Source organism: Sceloporus undulatus, chromosome 2 (assembly GCF_019175285.1).
Source record: "Sceloporus undulatus isolate JIND9_A2432 ecotype Alabama chromosome 2, SceUnd_v1.1, whole genome shotgun sequence".
NCBI classification, from domain to species: domain Eukaryota; kingdom Metazoa; phylum Chordata; class Lepidosauria; order Squamata; family Phrynosomatidae; genus Sceloporus; species Sceloporus undulatus.
This window is the reverse complement of record NC_056523.1, coordinates 154219152-154239604: the sequence shown is the minus strand read 5'-3', so window position 1 is coordinate 154239604 and position 20453 is coordinate 154219152. Positions and strand designations below refer to the sequence as shown.

At 38.8% G+C, this 20453-nt stretch overlaps 2 protein-coding genes across 2 annotated transcripts in view; one reads left to right on the top strand and one right to left on the bottom strand.

Annotated features, from left to right (window-relative positions):
* Positions 1-4742, bottom strand: part of LOC121921527 — a 36255-nt gene extending 31513 nt beyond the window's left edge. Inside the window, exons 1-2 of the mRNA XM_042449741.1 lie at positions 4721-4742; positions 2437-2654 (exon numbers count right to left, since the gene is read on the bottom strand). Of these exons, the coding sequence (XP_042305675.1) occupies positions 2437-2579 (143 nt within the window). The 5' untranslated portion in view covers positions 2580-2654; positions 4721-4742. The remainder of the gene's footprint in view (positions 1-2436; positions 2655-4720) is intronic.
* Positions 1-20453, top strand: part of MAP2K6 (mitogen-activated protein kinase kinase 6) — a 1063669-nt gene that overhangs the window by 585304 nt on the left and 457912 nt on the right. The window lies entirely within an intron of this gene.

Here is a 20453-nt window from a genome sequence, read left to right as displayed (position 1 = left end):
AGTCATTTGAATTTAAATCTTTGTTTGAACTTTTAGAAAGGGATGTTTTTAGTGTGTGTTTCTTTTTTCAAAAGAAACCTTCACAAGCTATAAAACATGGTCCTCCTATGTTTTGCTGAAAAGACTGTGATCAAAGGCCCTTGCTTGTAAATGACAGTTGTACTTGTATAGGACACTGATGGCTCTGGAAATGCATGATACCTTTACAATCTTCTATTGATAAGAAGATAGACAGAACTAGGCAAGTATAAAAAATAAAGAAAAGCGAGATATTCCTAAGCCCCCAGTTGATATTCTTGAGCCCCAGCTCAAAAGAGGCATCTTATAAAAGCAAAAACGATCACAAAGACTATGAGGCAAATGTGTCCTGGGTTTATCACAACCCTTGCAAAAACAACTAACCACAAAGTGGACGTATTATCCATCAGTGAAATGGTGGGCATACAAAAATCATTTAGAATATAACATAATTAAGGAGATTTTGGCATTAGTAACGTTACTGAGACTGTTGGAGGGCAGGGAATCAAATATGTTTTTAAAAAGTCTGAGACATTTATTTTTGTGTTAACTCTAAGAATATCCTGTACACTTTCAGGTGTGATTCCAAGGTACCACCCATTGTGAGAACCTACCCAGTAATGTTTTCTAAGTACAGTACTTACAATACCTTAATTCACTGGTAATCAGTTTTATCTAGCTCCCTTTAACAAGCCATTGTTACTTTTATTCTAAACAAACTTGACATGATCTCTCCATGCTTCTCCAGGTTCCCAATCAATAACTGGATCAAATTAGTCAAAATAAGTAAAAGAAGGAAATAAAAACTTCCTTTTAGTCACTACTTGGTGACTCCAGCTTTAAATCCAACACATCCCTTCTGAATAATGAAGGTAGAATTAAGGTAATAATAATAATAATAATAATAACAACAACAACAACAACAACAATAATAATAATTTATAGCCCGCCCAGTCAGAAGGAATCTGGATGGGTTACAATGATAAAAATATAGAGAATGCAATAAGCTACATAGTGATTGCCACCTAACAATGGCATGATTCCTTTCTTCTAGTGTAACTTTCACTTTTTATGTTATTTGGGTGTGTCCTCACTCTGTGGAAGAGGAAGAAGGTCATATGCTCAAAATTTTGGCCTGTGCAGCTCTATGATTGGATGGAATGCGACAAGCTAACACTACTCTTAAGAGATGCACCAATAGAAACATTTGACAAGGATTGGGGCAGGCTGTATAACTACCTGAAATCAGCATAAAATCTGCATGTTAAAGAGAACGCAGCCCTAGTAGTTCCTACCAAATTATGTTAAGCAACTAAACTAATCAAGTATAGGTATATGTAGGAATCTATAAGTTTTGATTTAGATATTTGATAATTGTGATGATTTTGTAATATGCTCAACAATATAGAAAATCCAGGAGGAAAAAAAGAAAAGAATAACTAGTCAAGGCATCAGTCTGGACAGATCCAATGCACATATAAGATAGAGCTACTATATGTAGAAAATTAGAGTGAGCTAAGTAAAAGGTATATTTATGACATTTATTTGACACCCTACTGAAAACAGGAAGGAAGCAAAATGTTATGTCTAGAGTGATTGAATTATTGTAGATGTCTAAGTTTTCTAGATAGGAAATGATGCCCGTGTGTATAGGTGCAATTTGTGTCTATGTTTTTTCATTTGTTTGTTAGTCTGTTTGTATTTTCTCTCTTTTTTATTGTAGAGATGGTCTGAATGGTTTTTTTTCCCTAATAAAAATCCAATTAATTTTTTTTTTTTTTGGCCTGTGCTCTGCCTCATGCTCCTTTGTAGGTACTGAGGCATCAGTGAATTGGATAGGGAGAGATATGTTTTACAGGCCAGTAGCATTTAGCATGTAGGTGCTTTTTAACAACTCTTTTACTGTTATCTTTCCCAGTTCTCAAAACTAAGTTACTTATAAAAAATTGCCACTATATAGCAATAGCCATAGCAAGTACATTTCTGTATCACATATCAGTGAATAACACTCTCTAAGTGGTTTACAATGTGTAAGCCAATGGTCCCCAACAAGCTGGGTACTCATTTTATCGACCTACAAAAGGATGGAAGGCTGAGTGGATCTTGGAGCTCTGCCTGGGATCAAACTGCAGTACTGACATTTAACCACTGTGCCACCAGGGCTCAGTAGTAATTAACTACTTTTGGGAGACTCAGAAACATAGCCATGGCCTATTACTTGCAAGTAACAGCCTAAGTTCTGCCTTGAACAGTGTAAGATGGCATAAGATGGGCTGCAGCAAGACCAGAAACTGGAAGTGATTCATTAGGGCAATCTTTTGCCAGCAGAGATAGCTTTTCAACTCACACAAGACATCTCTGGATCCAGTTTCTCATAGAAGTGAAGTTTGAAAGAAATAACAATGAAGGAAAACTTACTTGGAATAGACTAGTGTTGATGGCTTTTTCAGGTGCCATCTGTTTTCCTGTTCCAGGGTGTCCATAAATTTTCTTTCTGATGCCCAAAGCCTAGCATTTCTGTTAGAGGAACCATCAACGATGAAGGTGTCTCGACCAAACATGATGTACTGGGCATTCACTGCAGTATTGTGATGGGCTCCCTAAGAACAGAGTAATGGAGACTTCACCAGTATTTCCTGTGGAGGTGATCATAAGAAGCATAGATAAATTAGGGGTCACTTCCTCTCTGCTGACCTTCCTATTACCAATTTCTGAAACTATGGCATGTTACAGACCGCCGAAAAGCGGCGGCCTGTACCTGCCCCTTTCCCTGGCGGATTGGGGCCTCAGTGGCCAGAGAGGCAGCCTCTGAAGCCCCGATCCGCCGCTTTCCAGGCTGCGGGGAAGCGGCAAAAGGCCTGGAAAGGGGTGTCCTTGCCCAGCGACGCAAACTGCAAAAGGAGCTCCATTTCAGAGCTCCTTTTGCGGCTGGGGAAGGGGCATACTATGCGCTCTGGCGCGGCGTGACGACGTCACGTCTGTGCTGCCCCATATAGAGGCGGTGTGGTCGTGACATCGTAATGGTGGTGGCCGTGTGGAATGGTTGACGCTATTTTGTGCACGCTCCACGCGTGCTAGGATTGATGGCGTCCGGAAAGGATGCCCCTTTCTAACCCTAACACGCGTGGAACGCGCACTTTAAGGCCCGTCTGTAACAGGCCTAAGATTGGCTTGGATATATGAATTGGTGCCTTATTTGCCATTGAACTTACCTGCTCTGGGAGAATTAATAAGTCCACATCATGGTTCTGTTTTATTAAGGGATTTATTTATTTATTTATGGTATTTGTACCCCTCCCTTCTGTACATAAGAACATTTTCATAACACCGTATGACAGTGCTGTTCTAATACTATATTTTGTAACTGTTTCATTGCTTTAAATTCTTGCTTTTAGCTCTTTCAATGAAAGTTGAAGGCTTTGTGTTTCTAAACAGAGGCTCCATACTGACAGGCCAAAATAATGCTGCTTCGGGTCATTTTGGAGGTATGGTGTTTAAATTATGCATGCGTTCTAAGAGCCCAGAAGCCGCACCAAAGCCACGATCCAGTCCTAAGGACTGGTGCACAGCTTTAGTGCAGCTTCCGGACTCTTAGGACGCATGCATCATGTAAACAGCATACCTCCCAAGTGACCCAAAGCAGCTTTATTTTGACCTGTCTGTATGGTGCCAGAAGATTCTGATGGTGATAATGTTGAGAATAGCAAGGACATCTGATAAAGTCACTGGTGTTAGTCCCAATCTATGACAGAGCTAGCATTAGTTGTCATATATAAAAGTATGTGTTCAAGGGTCATGTGTGTCTGGACTAGCTGTTCTTGTTAAACTGAAGGCTTTCCTGTTCCATGGAGTTGTGATAAATGCTTAGCATTTGCCTGTAGGCTAGAGGCCAAACATGGAAATAATAAGTTACAAATGATGTGATTACTTGAAATGAGATGCTTTTTGGGTAACGCAGGTGTAATGAAATCCCATTACAAAAATAATGTAATGAGTAAGAGTGATGTTACTGTGTAGTAAGCAGTAAAAGTTTGCTTTTGCATTTGAAAGTTATTATTAAAGGGCATTTTAGAGATTTTTTTAACTGGAATTTTTCAATTTGTTTCTTGCTCTCTCAAAAAAATAAATAGGAAAGCAATTAAATGTGTTACCTTTCTAATTCTAATAAGTAACAAGAATGGGTCTCCTCCCTCCCCCCAAAAACTGTAATGAGAAGCAGGAACAAATTATTTTTGAAAAGCAAATTACTTTCCATGCTCTGGCTAGAGAAGAGGGAGTTTCTGATTACTTGGTGCTTTTGAAAATGATTGCTTATTTTGGTTGTTATTCATGAAATCTTCTAAACACGATTCTACTTTGGGTTTCAGGTACAGTACACATCAGGGCCTAATCTATCCAAAGTTATAAGCGTTCAGGATGGCACCTTCTTTAGTCACTCCTCAAAAACACAGTCACCGAGAAGGGTGGGCAAGTTGTGCCCTACAAATGTGGTTGGTTTGCAACTCCCATCAACTCTATTTCACATAGCCAGTAGTGAGTAATGATGGGAACTGTAGTCCAACAACATTTGAAGGGCCACAAGTTTGCCTACCCCTGTGCTAGATCTTTGGCCTCCAAAGTACTAGCCATTGTTGCCAGAAAAAGAGAGACATATTCTTTCTTTCCTGTTCCCTGTTTCTTCCCTCTCTCACATAGACCTCACCAGACTTTTTGGTGATGGTTGAATTCAGTTCAAAATCTCCACGGAAGCAAGCAAAATGACATGATGGTAATTAAGACAAAGCTATCAGCCTTCAACAGCTAAAAGAACCGGAGAACCTTCCTTCTGATGCATATGGCCTTGTGATTCTGAACCAACTGACGCTTCCTAGAACACCATGTCAAACCACTCAACAGAACCTTCCAGAACTTTCCCTTCCACCTTCTGTGATGTAGCCTGCTATATTCATTATAGTGTAGAGTATATGTTCTATGGTGATACCTTAATAATTGTGGATTATAGTGTGGGTTTATTAACATTAACAAAGTATTTTATCATTTCCCTCACTAGTTTGATCACATCCTCAACTGTAAGCACCCAATGTGCTGTTCTGTGTTGCATTTTACATACAGGTACCAGAATACACTTACATGCATCTCTCATCATGTTTGACAAATCCAGCACACATATCCTTTTCAATTGCTTCTTTAAATATTCAGAACTGAAGGTGCTGAGAAGAATTTATGAGCAGCATGTGTATTCTGTAAAATGGGATAAAATGTGATATGTTTTTAGTTGGTGAGTGATGTCTGCTGCTGAGCAGTTTTAGTGACTGTATTGCTAGCAAGTGAAAGAAAAGTTGGCCTTCATTCCAAAGGAAAATGATAGATATTGCTCTTGAAACAGGAGAAATGTGGAGTACTTGAAAGGGATATGGCTGTGGAAGCTAGTACCTATTATTCTAGCCATTATATGTTGGATTTCTACTTGCCACCTGGCTTTTAATGCTCTTGGCAACATTCACAACAGTATGGTAACCTCTGTTTGCCAAAAAACCCAGACTCTGGGGAATACAAATTGGAAATTTTAGGCAGGTACACAGAGTGGGCATTCACCTAGAAAAATGAGCTGTATTTATGTAGCAGATACACAGACACACACACCTTCCTAACATTTAGGCCATTAAGATGATTAACAAACATATCTAAATGAAGTTATTTATTATCTCAGCAGGGTCAGGTTTTCTGTCTCTCCTTGAACAAAGGAACAGAATCACTAATCTGGATGCCTACTTGCATTAACCATATCACACTACAGTGCTATAGCACCATTATTCCACTTTCACTGCTATGATTTGTAGTGCAGTGAAGCCTAAGCCTCTCTGGTTGAGAAGTCTAAATGCATGTCTCTAAACTGCAAATGGCAGGATGCCACAGAAGGCAACCATAGCAGTTAAAATGGAATGATAGTGCTATAACAGCGTACTGGCTTCTCTGATGAGCAAAAAGGTAACCACAATTTCATTTGATAATGGCAACTGGTACTATTGCTGGACCTTGATGCGGTTGCCTTCCTTCCTCACCTATCTCAGGTGTTGTGCTGACTTTCCTCATTGGACTCATTCTTTTAAACTATTTACCCATATCTTCAAACTTAACACATGGTCAGCAGAAATGGATCCTTTGTGCTCTCTTGACTGCTAAAACCGGATACTCCAGTATTGGAAAGATAACACATCCCTACCTGTGATCCAATAGATTGATGATTTAATAACACTTGGATGATGTATCGATGCAACTTACACATTGACTTACATTCAGCTGTTTTGTCTGCTTTTATTGAAATTTACAAGTAAGGATTTCTGTCTTTTTTTGTCCTCTTTTTTCTTATTGCTGTAATGTTAGAACATTGTGTAACTGAGAGCCTTACGATGTAATTTGGCTTTGCACAATATATATATATATATATATATATATATATATATATATATATATATAAAAGAAAATACCCCCTAACTAAAATAGGCACTGGCCCTTTCCCCCCATATACAATGGGTGCTTATTTATTTTGCCCTTTAACATTTTGCTTTTCTACATCCTACTTGACAGAGGACCATCCCCTTTGAAGGCATTTAAAGAAATGTTGAATTGGGTGTGGAAACAGATTGACAGTTGAAGTAATTGGGAGTAGCTGTGAGCTGTCATTCAAACCATAACTTTTCTAAGCCCTTTCCTTATTCTTCACACATGCATATATGTACTTCATAAATATCCCAATCTGGCAGGGACAGTCCCTATTAATCCTCTACCCACTTTGTAGCTGCTTTTAAATGTTCCAATTTCTCTCTCTTCCTTCCACTTCCCCCCTTTGTCCTCAGCTTACTTCAGTTGCTGCAAACTAATTTCAAAGTACAAGTTCAAAGTCATGGCAGAGGGGGGGGGAGGAGGGAGCACAATCTTTCCCTTCCTAGTAGGCTCAGGCAAAATCAAACTGCTGCAGCCTTTTCTAACTTCTGTTTTATTACTTGTTAGTAATTTTGTCATTTTAGCCACAGTCTGATGTTGCTTGGCTACACATGTCCAGGTTTTTATCTGTGAAATGTTAGAAGGTATGTGTTCACTGTACCCATTTGGTGCCTGAATAGGGCCTGAGAGCCTTAATATTCTTCAATAAGCCTCAGGTTTAATAAATAAGTAATCTTTTTCTTCTCAGATTTTATGTCTCAGAGCTGCATAAACCAAAACAAAACCTGTAGGCCCCATGCTTCTAGTTGTTATTGCTGTACATGTTGACATCCTCTTTTCAGCTTCAAAGCATTTTGCAAATATTCATTATACTTATGATGATGAAAACATATTGGCAGGACAATAATTACTTGGCCAGCATGCTGAGATGCTTTCAGAGTGAAAGAAAAGCAGTAAAGCTTGTTTAGAGCAAAGCACCTTTCAAAACCACGCTATATGCACAGTTCTGACTGTGCCTTCAGTAAATAAGACGATGCACATGATTCCCAGCTGTGAATACAGCATATATTAATATTTTTAAAATGGAAACATCAAGGTTTTCCCCTTCAGTCTTTGGTTACAGATTTTAACTATCTTGGACCAAAGATCACCTTGTTACACCTAAGGAAGGCTTTTTCTAAGAACATACCAAGCTCAGAGTCGAGAGTCCAGAGGTTTGTGGATTCTTTCACAAGCAATTTTCCACAAGTAATTTGGAAAGAAAAGAAAAGAAAAGAAAGAAGTACTGGTCCCTTAAACAGATAGGGAAGTGCACAATTCTCAAGGTTTAGTCATTTAAACAAACTGGAAATAATAGCATATTAAGCAAAAGTTCTGTAAAAGTGAGTGCATAATTCCAGAGGACCAAGTCTGTATACTTACTGCACTGAACTCATATTTTTTAAAGCATTGGTCACATTGTCATGCAACATTAAGCCAGAATTTGGAAGAATCTTAGCATATCTCAAATGAATTGTGCTTGGTTGCATGCAGTGAGTCCATTCCTACTTTGTCCCTCCCTGCTGGGATGATTATTACAGCAAGATAACGTTATGGAACAACTTGAACTGTGCATGCAGGAACCTTGCAGAAACCTGGAAAAATGTCAAATGCTGTAATGGGCTCTGGCCCTTCTGCTGCTCTTGAGTGGGTGAGAGGTCCCCCAAATTCTATGCACTGCCACTACCACTAATTCACTCACAAGACTCACTAGTATCTTCACAGGAGTTGCTGAAGCGTTTAACTTGCATTTTCCCCACCTCTGCAGAGCCTTCTCTCCCCCTCCTGTGGGAGATGAAAATCCTATACACATATGTATGCACACAACAAGCAAAGGCACATGAAGAGAGAGTGGAAAATAAGGAAAAGAAAAGCTTTTATCCTAAGCAACTAATCTTACATTAGCAAAAGGTAATTTGTGCATCAAGGCATCTTCCTTCAGGTGTTACAAGTGGTTACAAAGTTACAAAAACAGACCAAGGCCTTGTCTGCAATGGCTGGTAGGTATGGGGCTAGTCCAGAGCATTATGCTCTGGAACTGACCCCAGATTGGCCATGATGGTGGCTACATATATCAGACCACTGCATGGGTAAGGTCAGCCACCCCTTATCCTTCGAGCCACTGCTGCCATGTTCCTATCTCACTATGTAATCAGGGGGATCCTCTGCCCTATCTCCTCATTGGTCGCATGGGCGAGCCCAACCTCTAGAGAAGTGATGGCGTACCAGGAGGCCTATCTATCAAGGCCTGCAGGTAAGGGATAGAGCAGTAGTTCCAGGGATAGGCCATCCCCCTTCCCCATGCTGCTCAGTGCACATGGCACAAAACCCTGCACTAACCTTGGGGTTTTCCACAACTTTGCTAATTTGCAATATTTTACCAGATGTTGCTATGCATCATGGAAACAGACAGCACTTATGTCAAAGTGAGCACAGGTTTTTTGTTTTTTGTTTGCCATGCAGTCAAGGTCCCATTCCAGAGTGATCAGACGTCCTCATTTTCAGGACATATCCTGCATTTCAACCTTCTGTCCAGAAGAAATTTCAAAATGTTTTCTTTTAGAGCATGGCTAAGAAGCATGAATTTATATGAATGTTTTAAACTTTTATTAGTGTGTGAGGAACAAAATGGTTCTTGGAGGTCTTGGTTTTTCACAGCCAACCTTAGTAAGCATCTGAGTTTAGGTCACAGGATTATATGTTTTGGCAGGGGGGAAAGGCTGATGTTGGAAACTGTTCTTTTTTCTCTGTGGTGTTAATGAACTAAGAACTACAAAATGTTAATGCACGAAGTGTTTCTGTTGAAGCTATACAAAAGGATCTTGTAGTCTTTGAGACTAACTGTGCAAATTAAGTTGTAGCATATGTTTTTGTAGATTTGGTCTATTTCCTCAGATGCTTGAAGTGAACTGTTGCCCAGGATGAACACCCTTCTTTTCAAGGTAGTTAGCCAGATTGAACTCCAGAAGACTATACTCACACATTTGTAATGCTGGGTTCCCAGATATCTTTGGACTACAGCTTTCAGAATCTCTGGTCATTGGCCATCCTAGCTAATGACCAGTTCTAGGAAATGAAGTCCAATGTCAGCTGGGGACCCATATTTAGGAACCATTATCAGGACTGGCTATATCACAAGGCAGAGGGGAATCTTTGCCTCAGCTGCCTAATTCGAGGTGTCATTGCAGGGGAGGACATTACTAGTTATTTAGTTTATTATATTAAACTAAACATATGGGATATGTGAGATTTTCTAATGTGTACCAAAATATTTAGACTAGCTTTTGCCCAGGGAGGGGGCAGTTAGCCCCCCAAACAGCTGGGGGGAGTACATGTGGCCCACATTCAGAACAGTGTCCAGGCTGTACTGCAACCCTGGTGGCAAAATGTCTTGGGCTTGTGCTAGTCTGCTTATCCCATCCTAGTTTTCTAAATGCTTTCTCTTCCCCCACTCTGCTTCATAGACACTCAAAATGTAGTGGCCACTACGTGTGGTCAGAACTCATTTGGCAATTTCTCTCTGTGTGTATATGTATGTCTGGAGTGGTGCCCCTAATTCCTCTCCAAGTTGTATCACTCCTCAAACCTTACAGAGTGCTCCACCCCTCTCAGCATGCTAATACCACCTTTCTGTTTCACAGTGGTCTTATTTTGGCTACAGTCTTTTGGCACTCACCAGCTGAATTTGCTGTTTGAGGGGTTGGTATTACATTTGGTCTAAAACTGCTGAATTGAAATGAATGCTTGGGATGGGATTGCTAAAACATTACAGCTGCATCCTATTAAGGGATTCATATCTATTACAATGACAAATATGTGAATTATTACTTGCTGCAACTGTTACTGTGAAAAAGGGTGCCTTATATTATTTGGCTGTTTGAGAAGCTGGGATTGTATCTTGCACTTCCCTGCTGATTGTCTTTCAAGATAAAATGAATCACAGGAATCTGCTTGCCACTACCTGAAATATTTTTTTACTGCAATGTTCTCTGTTTGCTATGCTTTAGCAATAGAAATGGTTATGCTTGTACTGTGGATATGTAATTTTGTGTAATTCACATCTGTTTTAATCTGACAGTTTAAACACTTTAATGCTTACTAGTTTAAGTGTGTCATTTGATGGGTGGCATATAAACATTTATAGTAAATATAAACCAGCAATGGAAATGAAGGATGCAGCTACCAGGAGATGTCAAGAGGCCACATCCATGTGTAATTCAAGGCTACACATAAAATACAGCATTGTGCTGACACATTCAGACTTACGGGAGAAAGTGGAAACTTAAGCTTTGGAGAGAACTTTCTCAGTTTGTTATTGCTGCTGTGTATCTTGGAGCATGTCTACACAGGCCAATTAAACCGATTTCCCCCCACCCTCACTGCAGTCTGTCTACAAGGCCAATTCTGCACAGAATCTGCACTATCCCCGACTACAAAAAGCTCACCTTTTGCTCTGGATTTTGCAGGAAATCCAAACCATTCTGTAGTGACACTGGGGGGCTGTTTACACATGCATCCCACTGTGCCACCTGGCATAGACACTGCTGGAGCGAGTTGCTTCCTCTGCAGTCACAGTGAAGCACCCAGACAAGTGATTGACATCGGGCACCTATTTTCTGACCTGAGAGGCAGTAATTTGCTCTAGTGGCAGTAGCTCAGGGCAACACAGTGGGACATGTGTGTCAGCATCCACATGGCATCATTACAGAGTGCAGAGGTAATGGGGGGGGGGAGTTAATCAGGGTGAGGTCTGGGGGCAGAATTCTCCAAGAACAGTCAGGAGTATTCTAGTCAATGTACATGAGCCCATGATCAGAATAAATATTATTACCTCCATCATCTCAGGTGTGTATGTGATGTTGGGAGCAGGGGGAACCTTAGTATCAAAATGAGAGCCTCAATTTTGCAAAAACAGAATAAAAGAAAGAAATTAGCCCCTAGACCATGAATGGGAAACATGGGCCCTTTCAGCTATTGTTCATCTAAAATTTCCATCAGCAACATTTTCTGGCCACCATGCTTCTTCCTGCCCCAGATATTTGATACTGTGAAAATATAATTTCATGTGAAACATATTTGGCCCTTGCCTTTGTAATATAACCCTTGGTTCGGATTTGAGGATTACACTACATATGTACTAATCATTCCTATTCTTATTATGATGGGTGCAGTCTGCTGTCAGGGGAATAATAACTTCAAAGTGAAGTTGTTATGGGAGACAGCATGGAAACATATATTTCTGGAGCTCGTAAAAGCAGGGAAGAGAGAGATTTCTAAGATGTTTACTCCTTTGACAAAGAGATAAATGATTCAAATGTAACAACAAGTTTATTGATCCATCAGCTGACCATATCAATAGAATACTAAATACAGTTACAAAATTACAATGTATAAAATACAAGATAAAAAATATCAAAATGTCAGGATATATACAAAGATAAAACTGAGTCACACTTAAATAGGGGGTTAAAAAAGACACAGACTAATTTAAAGCAAATTTAATAAAGTGGGATACAAAATAAAATAGTCTAAAATAAGACTAGCTAAAACAGAGTGGGAGATAACAATGAAAGTCTAAATGAACTCATTGTGTCTTGTGCTTTTTATGTACTAAATGTTTTACTTTTTGAATTATCTGAAGATATCATCAGCATATAGGGGAATCCTTTGAGACACCCACTTTTTCATGTATTGAGGAAATTGTATACAAATGTAATGTTTTTAGCATTTTCTAATAATTGTAATTTTTTGGACTGTACGTAATCCAAATTTCAGGATCTTGTTTACCTGGGAAATGCTCATGACAGTGTTGATGTCTCCATGATTCAGACAAGGTGAGCCAAACATCTTCAAATATCACTCCTCTTCCTGTTCACTGAATATCAAACCTTTTTGGTTCTGCTTCTCTCTGCTGCACTTTCAGTGCTTGAGGCCATGCCTGTGGTTATTTCTATGGGTGTTGCCTGTGTTGAGGTGTCTTTTGCCTTTCACCACAATCAATCCAACAATAACAGAGTGTGACAACCTGTCACTACCTGATACATAGAGAATAGCCAGGATTGAAAAGAAAATCTAACAAAAAGTTTCATTACAAAAGCAACTGACAAATACCTTTTATAAGAAATTGCTCAACACCTCAGGTCTGGTCCATAACTGTTGTGGGTTTTGTTTTGTTTTTGTAACTTGATGAGTCATGTAGCTGAATCTGTTGCATGATTCCCTTGAAAGCACTGCTTCTGGGGTTGGAAGTCTGGAAGGGGAAAATATTTTCCTGATATAATCAAACATATCAGCTCTTGGCAAATATTTCTTGCTTACACAGTAAATGGCAGATTGGTCTTGGACTGAGCTGTTTACTCCAAAGCTAATGAATCATGAGCCTGTAAGATCTAAAGAAAGAAAGATGAAAAGGAGGAATACTTACAATGCTGCACTGCAGATTGAGACCCAGGTTTTGCATAGCCAGCACTGGCCTGACAGCGTCCTTCTGTACCACAGCTAGTCTGGTACATGAGTAATATAAATCTTATTCTGGCATGTGACAGTAACCCCACAGAAGTATTTTCTTTTCAAACTCATTGGACTTAAGCTATAACACAAATTCAGTGTACTATAGAGGCAATATATTTACCACTCTGGTAATAATAACAGTTTTTGGGGAATAGCTTTGGGCAGTGCAATTGTTTTGCCTGGCAAAGAATCAGGCCCCGGCATCTTTATGTATAAACAGGTTAGGCGAGAAATCTGCTTAAGGCCCCATAGAACTATTGGACAGCCAGTGTTGGGCTAGCATACCCTCCAACTGTTCCAATTTGGCAGGAATAGTCCCAATTAACCCTCTGTTGTCCCACCTTTTCAGCTGCTTTTAAAATAGCCTAGTTTATCTTTGCCTCTCTGTCCCTGGCTTACTTTCAATTGTTGCAATTAAAAATGCAAAAGTAATTTGCATTCAGTTAACTCAGCAGGGGAAGAAGAGAGGAGGGGAGAAGTATTGTCCTCCCTAGCTAGGGTTGCCATAATTCTCTACTAAAAACCGGGACAAAATGTAGGACAAAATTTAGACCAAAATATAGGACAATTGTAGGATAAAATTTAGCCCAACATGTAGGACATTTAAGGTCCTCCATTTTTCTTTACATTTTGTGGAATAGTGACCATGAGGTTGTGAGGAATGACTGCCATAATGGAAGAAGACAGAATTTCCCCCTTGGTATTTCTGTAAGTAAGGAAGAAATATAATTGTTGCCCCCCCCCCCCCCCGAGCTGAAGAAGGGGAAATTTCTCTGTAACAACATTTCAAAAGCTGTGCTTTCAAGACTCTTTAATTGCCAAAAGAACCTCAAAGAAAATGTTAATCTACTCTGTTGTCCTTGGCTGTGCTAGTTTGACCCAACCCACAATGGAAGTCTTCTTCTGGAAAGTTTATTCTAAGAGCATTCATCTCTATTATGTACATGAAAGTTCAATGGTGAAGAAAGCAAGCCTACCTATGAGCAGGTCAGCTGGTGAGTGTGCAATTTAAGTGTAATTCCCCACTCCCCAATGCAAGAATAAATACTGTTGTGAACTTACTCAATTTCATGATTTCATGACATTGCAAATGGAAAACACGATTGTAATGAGCTTTAGTTTGGCAACAGACATGCTTTGAATGAGTGTGAAAATTGAATCGCAAAAAGGCTAGGGCAAATAACTCAGCAGAGAGAGGAGGGGTGCATTTATTGGTGTGGGAGAGTACAATTTTTTTTTAAAAAGCGAGTGAGATTGATTCACTGTGTGGTAGAAAGCAAAAGGAGGAAACACTGTTAGAATTAGAACCTTTGCATGCCTAAACTCACTGGTAGTTAGATTATATGTCATTTTCTAGGGGAATTATCATACGAGGCACTTACCATGCTGCAATCATTGCCCAAACGCTTCAGAAGCATGGAGGTGGGATAGCCGGTTGCACTTCTGAAGTGTCACTGAAGCGTGCCCCGCTCTTCTCCCATCGACAAATCGTCTGTGGAGCAGCCATTTCTGTAATAACAGGACCTTCTGTTATTGAAAAAAATGGCTTCTCCATGAAAGCTTCAACAAAGGGAGAGAAGCAGGATGCCTCAATGATGTTTTCGAAGTACACTGGATGATTACACCTTTGTGCTTCAGAAACACTTCAAGAATGTACTACCCACAGTAAGGGCTCCGCGTAATAAAGTCCTAGGAGTTTAGGCACAGTGTATCTGTGGTACCAACGTATTTGTTCATTTATTCACACCCACCCTCTTCATGCACCACATAACCTTCCTTGGTTCTCTGGGTCTTGTCCGCTCTTACACCTCTCTCTCTTTCTCTGCTTGTCCTCCATGAAGCATGTGTGATAAGAACCTCGCTGGGTGAGATGCTCCAAATCTATGATATCATGTAATATTCTTTTCTTACTGTCCTCAAGAAGATAAAACTGTGTTGAGTATGTACAAGTATTAATGATTAAAAATACTTGTATATACCTTACAATGAAGACTAATTTTGATTTCTTTCTCTGCTAGATCTTGTATATAGGGTGGAATGGGCTGCTGAGCTGTTACCTTCGGCTCAGGGCATCAGTTGCTCTGCTTGACAGATCCACTACAATCACTCATATTTCCCAGTATACACTGCCTTGGCTCAAGGGGTAACTCTTGTTTTCATTAGAAAAACAACCCTCTTGGGTTCATAAAAAAGAACAGAAGTATGTAACCATAACCAACAACAGAGGATCATATGTTTTTATTAGGCAAAGAGATTGGCAGCCAGCCCTTGGTGGCTGAAAAATAGGACAGCTCAATGGAGGTGCTATGATGACCTCAATTCTAAGTCACAGTTTCCTCAGCCAATGGCAAATTCTCACCCTGGGCTTTCCAGAGTCTCCTCAGTGTTTCCTGGCTCTCTGGCCGACTTTTCCCTCCCAGATTCCCAAAATAAGACACAGAAGTGTGTGATGGAGCCAAGCAAGACATGACACAAAACCAAACCACAACAGGAACTTAGTGGCTGTAGAGAAAGAGAAGATGTTGAAAAGGATTCCTGGATTTGATGTCTGAAGACGTTGCTAGGAGGGGTATATTTTTCTAAAGATATTTTTTATTAAGAACTTTCCAATACATTAAAAGAAAGAAAAACACAGTACATAAACAGAACAAAAAGAGAGAGAAAAAACAAAGAGAAACAAACAAGCAAAGAAAAATTTACATTGACTTCTGGCTTTCTTAATGATGGTTATACACAAAATAGAAAATTGTACATCTCTAGCTAAAACAATATACATATACTTCATCTGCATTAACTAATTCTACTAATATGCAAACCTACCATCAACATATTATCCTCATTTTTCTACAAAAATATAACAAAAGGTTCCTGTTCCTTCAAAAATGTCACCAATTAATTTCTCCAATCAAAATAGATAACTTGTCCCTTTCAGCTCAGTCAGTTTCAAAAGCCATTCTTCCTTGGTTGTATTTTTCCATTTCAGCACATACAATATTTTTTTGCTGTGGTCATATATTGTAGCAATCTTCCATATTCCTTTTCCATCTGGTCATCCATCAATCCCAATAAAAACAATTCAGGTATTAATTGAAGATTATTCTTAAAAATCTCCTGTATCAAACCATCTCGTATTTGACACCAGAATTTCTTAGCTTTCTTACTGGTCCACCACATTTGATGGAACACCCCAGTTTGTTGTTCACACTTCCTACAAAGATTAAATTTAACCCTTGTTTTCCCCCTTGCCATATACACTTCCATAGTTCTTTCTGCCACTGCTTGAATTGCTCATCATTAGTCAAAACTTATATTGCCAGAAAGAGAAACAGCATTCTTGGCAAAACATTCATTTCAGTTTCACTATGCAAGTTTTTCATAATTTCATTTAATGTCTTGGCCTAATTGTTCTAAAATAACATACAGTTCATATAGTAATATTTCACATTTTTCTCAATTTGAAAAACCTAATTTGTCCATCAATTATATTTTTCTCCTTTTTTGTGAACACCTTCATCTTTTGCTTATTAATCTTAAATACAGCCAACTATCCAAATTATTTTAACTTTTTCTAACAACACATCTATATTTCCCCATGTGATTATTCCAACAAAATCACTAAATCATCTGCAAATGCCCTTAATTTCAATATTTCTTTTTAATTTTAATACTGTTAATTCTTCCATCCTCTTACAGTCCTATTGAAGAGTAAAATAAAACTAAGAGGAGAGAGTGGCCATTCTTGTACCTTTTTGTATTTCACATGGTTTTGCTAACTCACCATTAAGCAGTAATTCATGTCTTCTGCATTTAAAAAAATCACGTTAGTTCAAGTTATAAAGGTATTACTCAAACTCATCTTTTCTAAAGTTCTAAATAAGAAGACCCAATTCAAATTGTCAAAGGCTGCTTCAACATCCCAAAATAACAAGGCCTTCTTTTTTTTCATGATGCCTTTCTAGATACTTCAAAATGTACAAAATACAGCTGGTATTATCTCATAACTGTCTTTTCAGTAAAAGTCTTTTCATTGGTCTCTATGAATAAAATCTTGTTAGATTTTTTTCAATCTTTATCCCAAAACCACTGAAAGAATTTTGTAGTCATTATTCAGAAATGCAATAGGTCTGTAATTCTTTGTTAATGCCAAATCTTGACCCTGTTTCAGGATTAATTCCATAGTTGCTTCTTTCCATGTCTCAGGGATCATCTCATTTAGTAGATTCAAATTCAAAGTTTGCAGTAAAGACAATAAGAGCTCTTCCTCAGAAGCATTTATAGTAAACAGCAGATAGACCATCCAGCCCTGTACTTTACCAGTTTTAATCTTGTTAATCCCTTCAAATGCTTCTCTTACAGTTCTAGAAGCATTCAACATCTGTATCTGAAAATTTGAAATCAGCAGTGAATTTTATTTATCTAAATATTCCTCTACCATTACAATACAAAAGGCCTTTTGGAGCTTTACATTATCATCAATGGTCTCTTTCCATTTTTGTCCTGTTAATATTAGCTTTTTCTTTCTTTTCTCTCTCAATTAATATGTGAGTCATATCCCATTTATTTTTATTTATTTTTTTGCATCCTTTTCTTTATGTCACTCACTGTTGTCATGGACAACTGTCTCAAAAATCTTATTTTGATGAATTATCCTCATTTCCAAAGGGGATTTCTTTAATTCCTCTTCTTTTCTTCTTATCTTCTCCAAAACGAACTGTATTTTTCTTATCTCTTTCCCCCTAGCTCCATATTCTGTTGTATAAAACATCCTCTTATAAACTCTTCACTTGTATCCTGTATAATTCTAATATCTGTGCCTCTACCTATGTTATGCTGAAAGGATTCTTTGTTTCTTTTTTACATTTCCCTACAATCTTTTCATGCTGGAGAAGAGATTCATTCAATCTCCTAATAGAAAAACTTATTTTCCTCTTTAAAATTAACATCACTGGGTTATGATTTTTAAAAAAATCTTAGGTAAATTCTCCATTTTAATAATTCAATTCACAAAAGTCTTTTAAATCAGAAACATACACTCTTGAAAAAGAATCTTTCACAAAAACTATATTCTTTGGCAGCCCCATATTTAAATCTCCATGCATCAACAAAGCTCAAACTGTCAATTAACCTGCCCTTAAAAAACAAAAGTATTCAGCAATTTACCTTGTGTAGTCTTAATGTCTTTCTCAGAGGTTGAGTCCATTTGAGGGGAGATAACTCCATTCCAATTCCCACAAAGTAGTAAATTTTCTTAAGAATAACTCAAAAATGTATCCATTAATTTTTCATTAAAAATAGTCCCCTTCCTCACTGGGTGACCCTGTCACACTCAGCCTTAGGAAACCCTGTGATAAATTTGCCTGAGAGTTGCCGTAAGTCAGAAATGACTTAAAGGCACACAACATCAGTCTGGATTCCCACACATCTACCAAACTGATCTTCAAATATCTTTTCTGGCACCAACTGTACCTTTGCATGAATAACTACTCAGTTTTTCTTCTTATCCATTTGGGGTGCAGTGAAAATGAACAAATGTCACTCAGGGCGGTGCTGGGACCACAAAACTACACTTCAATTCATAACACCAGCCCAACAAGCCACCATTGTCATCATGTGCTTTGTATTTAGAAGAATATTATAACTCACTGTACTTTGAACTGTGCCTTTAAAAAAATCATGATGTGAGCTGCCTTGGTTTCTGGAAGAAAGGTTGGATAAAATAAATGTGGGATATGAAATAATATAGTACAATATAGATAAACTAGCAGAAGCATAGTTTGAGTGATAATATTCTTTTGTGCAGTAATAAATATATTTTATTAGAGGACACCAGACCTGCCATTTTATCTTCAGTAAGAAATATTGTATTATTTCAAGCATAAAGAACATGGCCAATAACCGATTTGTGGTTAGTATACAAACTATGCAAATTGGTGATTCGTATATTAGGCCCATTGAATATCAAAGAAGCATGTTATGAATGACAGCCAGAGAGCTCTGTTTCTTCCCTCTACTGCAGACGTAGACAACTGGAAGAGTGGGTTATGGGCCACCTTTCTGCCTTTAAAAGCCTTCAAGGGCCACATGGACACCTCCCCCATCCTCAAAACAAAACAGGCTGGAAACAGCTTGCAACCTATTTAAAAGGTTACTACTACTCTTGGAGGTACCTAGGAGAGATAATTTATCCCTTTCCTTTTGGGCCAGAAAAGGGGCTGCCCAGGAGTCTGAAGAGACCGGGGGTCACAAATCAGCCTTGGATTGCTCCACATGGATCCAAGGACACAGTTTTCCCACCTTTTCTCTACCACAGGGGTAGGAAACAGCATAGGAGCTGGGAGCCAATTCTATCACGGATTGGACTTGCCTGAGAGTATGCCAAAATAGCTTCTTTTTCTGGCCAAAATGGCAACCAGAAGTAATGACAGTCACATACCCTTCAACATTTCACAGATAGAAACTGGGACAGGTGTGGCCAAGCAACATAAGAGTATGGTCAAAGATGGCAAACGTTATTAATGAAGAAGAACAGATAAGCTAGGTTAGGCTGCAGCACTTTGCTTTCTCCTGAGCCTACAGTTCCTACTACAGTGGGGTGTAGTGGTTTGAGTGTTGGACTATGACTCTGGAGACCAGAGTTGGAATCCTGTCTCAGCCTTGTAAGCCAACTGGGTGACCTTGTGTAAGTCACACTCCTTCAGCCTCAGAGGATGGCAATTGCAAACCCCTTTTGAAGCAACTTGCCAAGAAAACCTTGTGATAGGATCACCTTAGGGTCACCATAAGTCGGAAATGACTTGAAGGCACACAACAGCAACCAGAAAAGGCAAGATTGTTGCTCCCTGCTCCCCCACCCTGAATTAACTGAGTTCACATGACTTTTGCACATTAAATTCAGTTTGCAGCAAGAGAAGTAAACTAATGACAAATGGGGAAAGTGGGAGGAGGAGGAGGAGAGAGTAACTGGGACAATTTAAAAACAGTTGAAAAGTGGGATGACAAAGTATTAATCAGAACTGTCCCTGCCAAATCAGGATAGTTGAAGGATAAGATATGGGGTGGTGAAAAGGTATATTGGGTATGGGAGTGTTTTTCTGTGTTCCACTTGTCGGGGAAGCAGAGGGGAAGGGGGGAAATCTTGTTATGCTAGTAAACATCCAATCATGTAATACTGGAGTTAGGTCTTAGTTCATTATTTAGAGGAAATTCTAGCATGATGTTTAAAGTCAGGCTGACCTCCCATATCAACCCCCCCATACAATAAAGACAATTTCAACATATAAACTAACCAATGAAAACAGCAGTCTCTAAAACTTCAGTGTAAAAATAACTGTGAAGATAAAACCAATTTTAATTGGGAAAAAACCCCTCAGCTTTTTCAAGGCTTGCCTTGCTTACATTAACTTGTAATAACATAAGTTAGGACATTTGAGTGCAGTCACTTG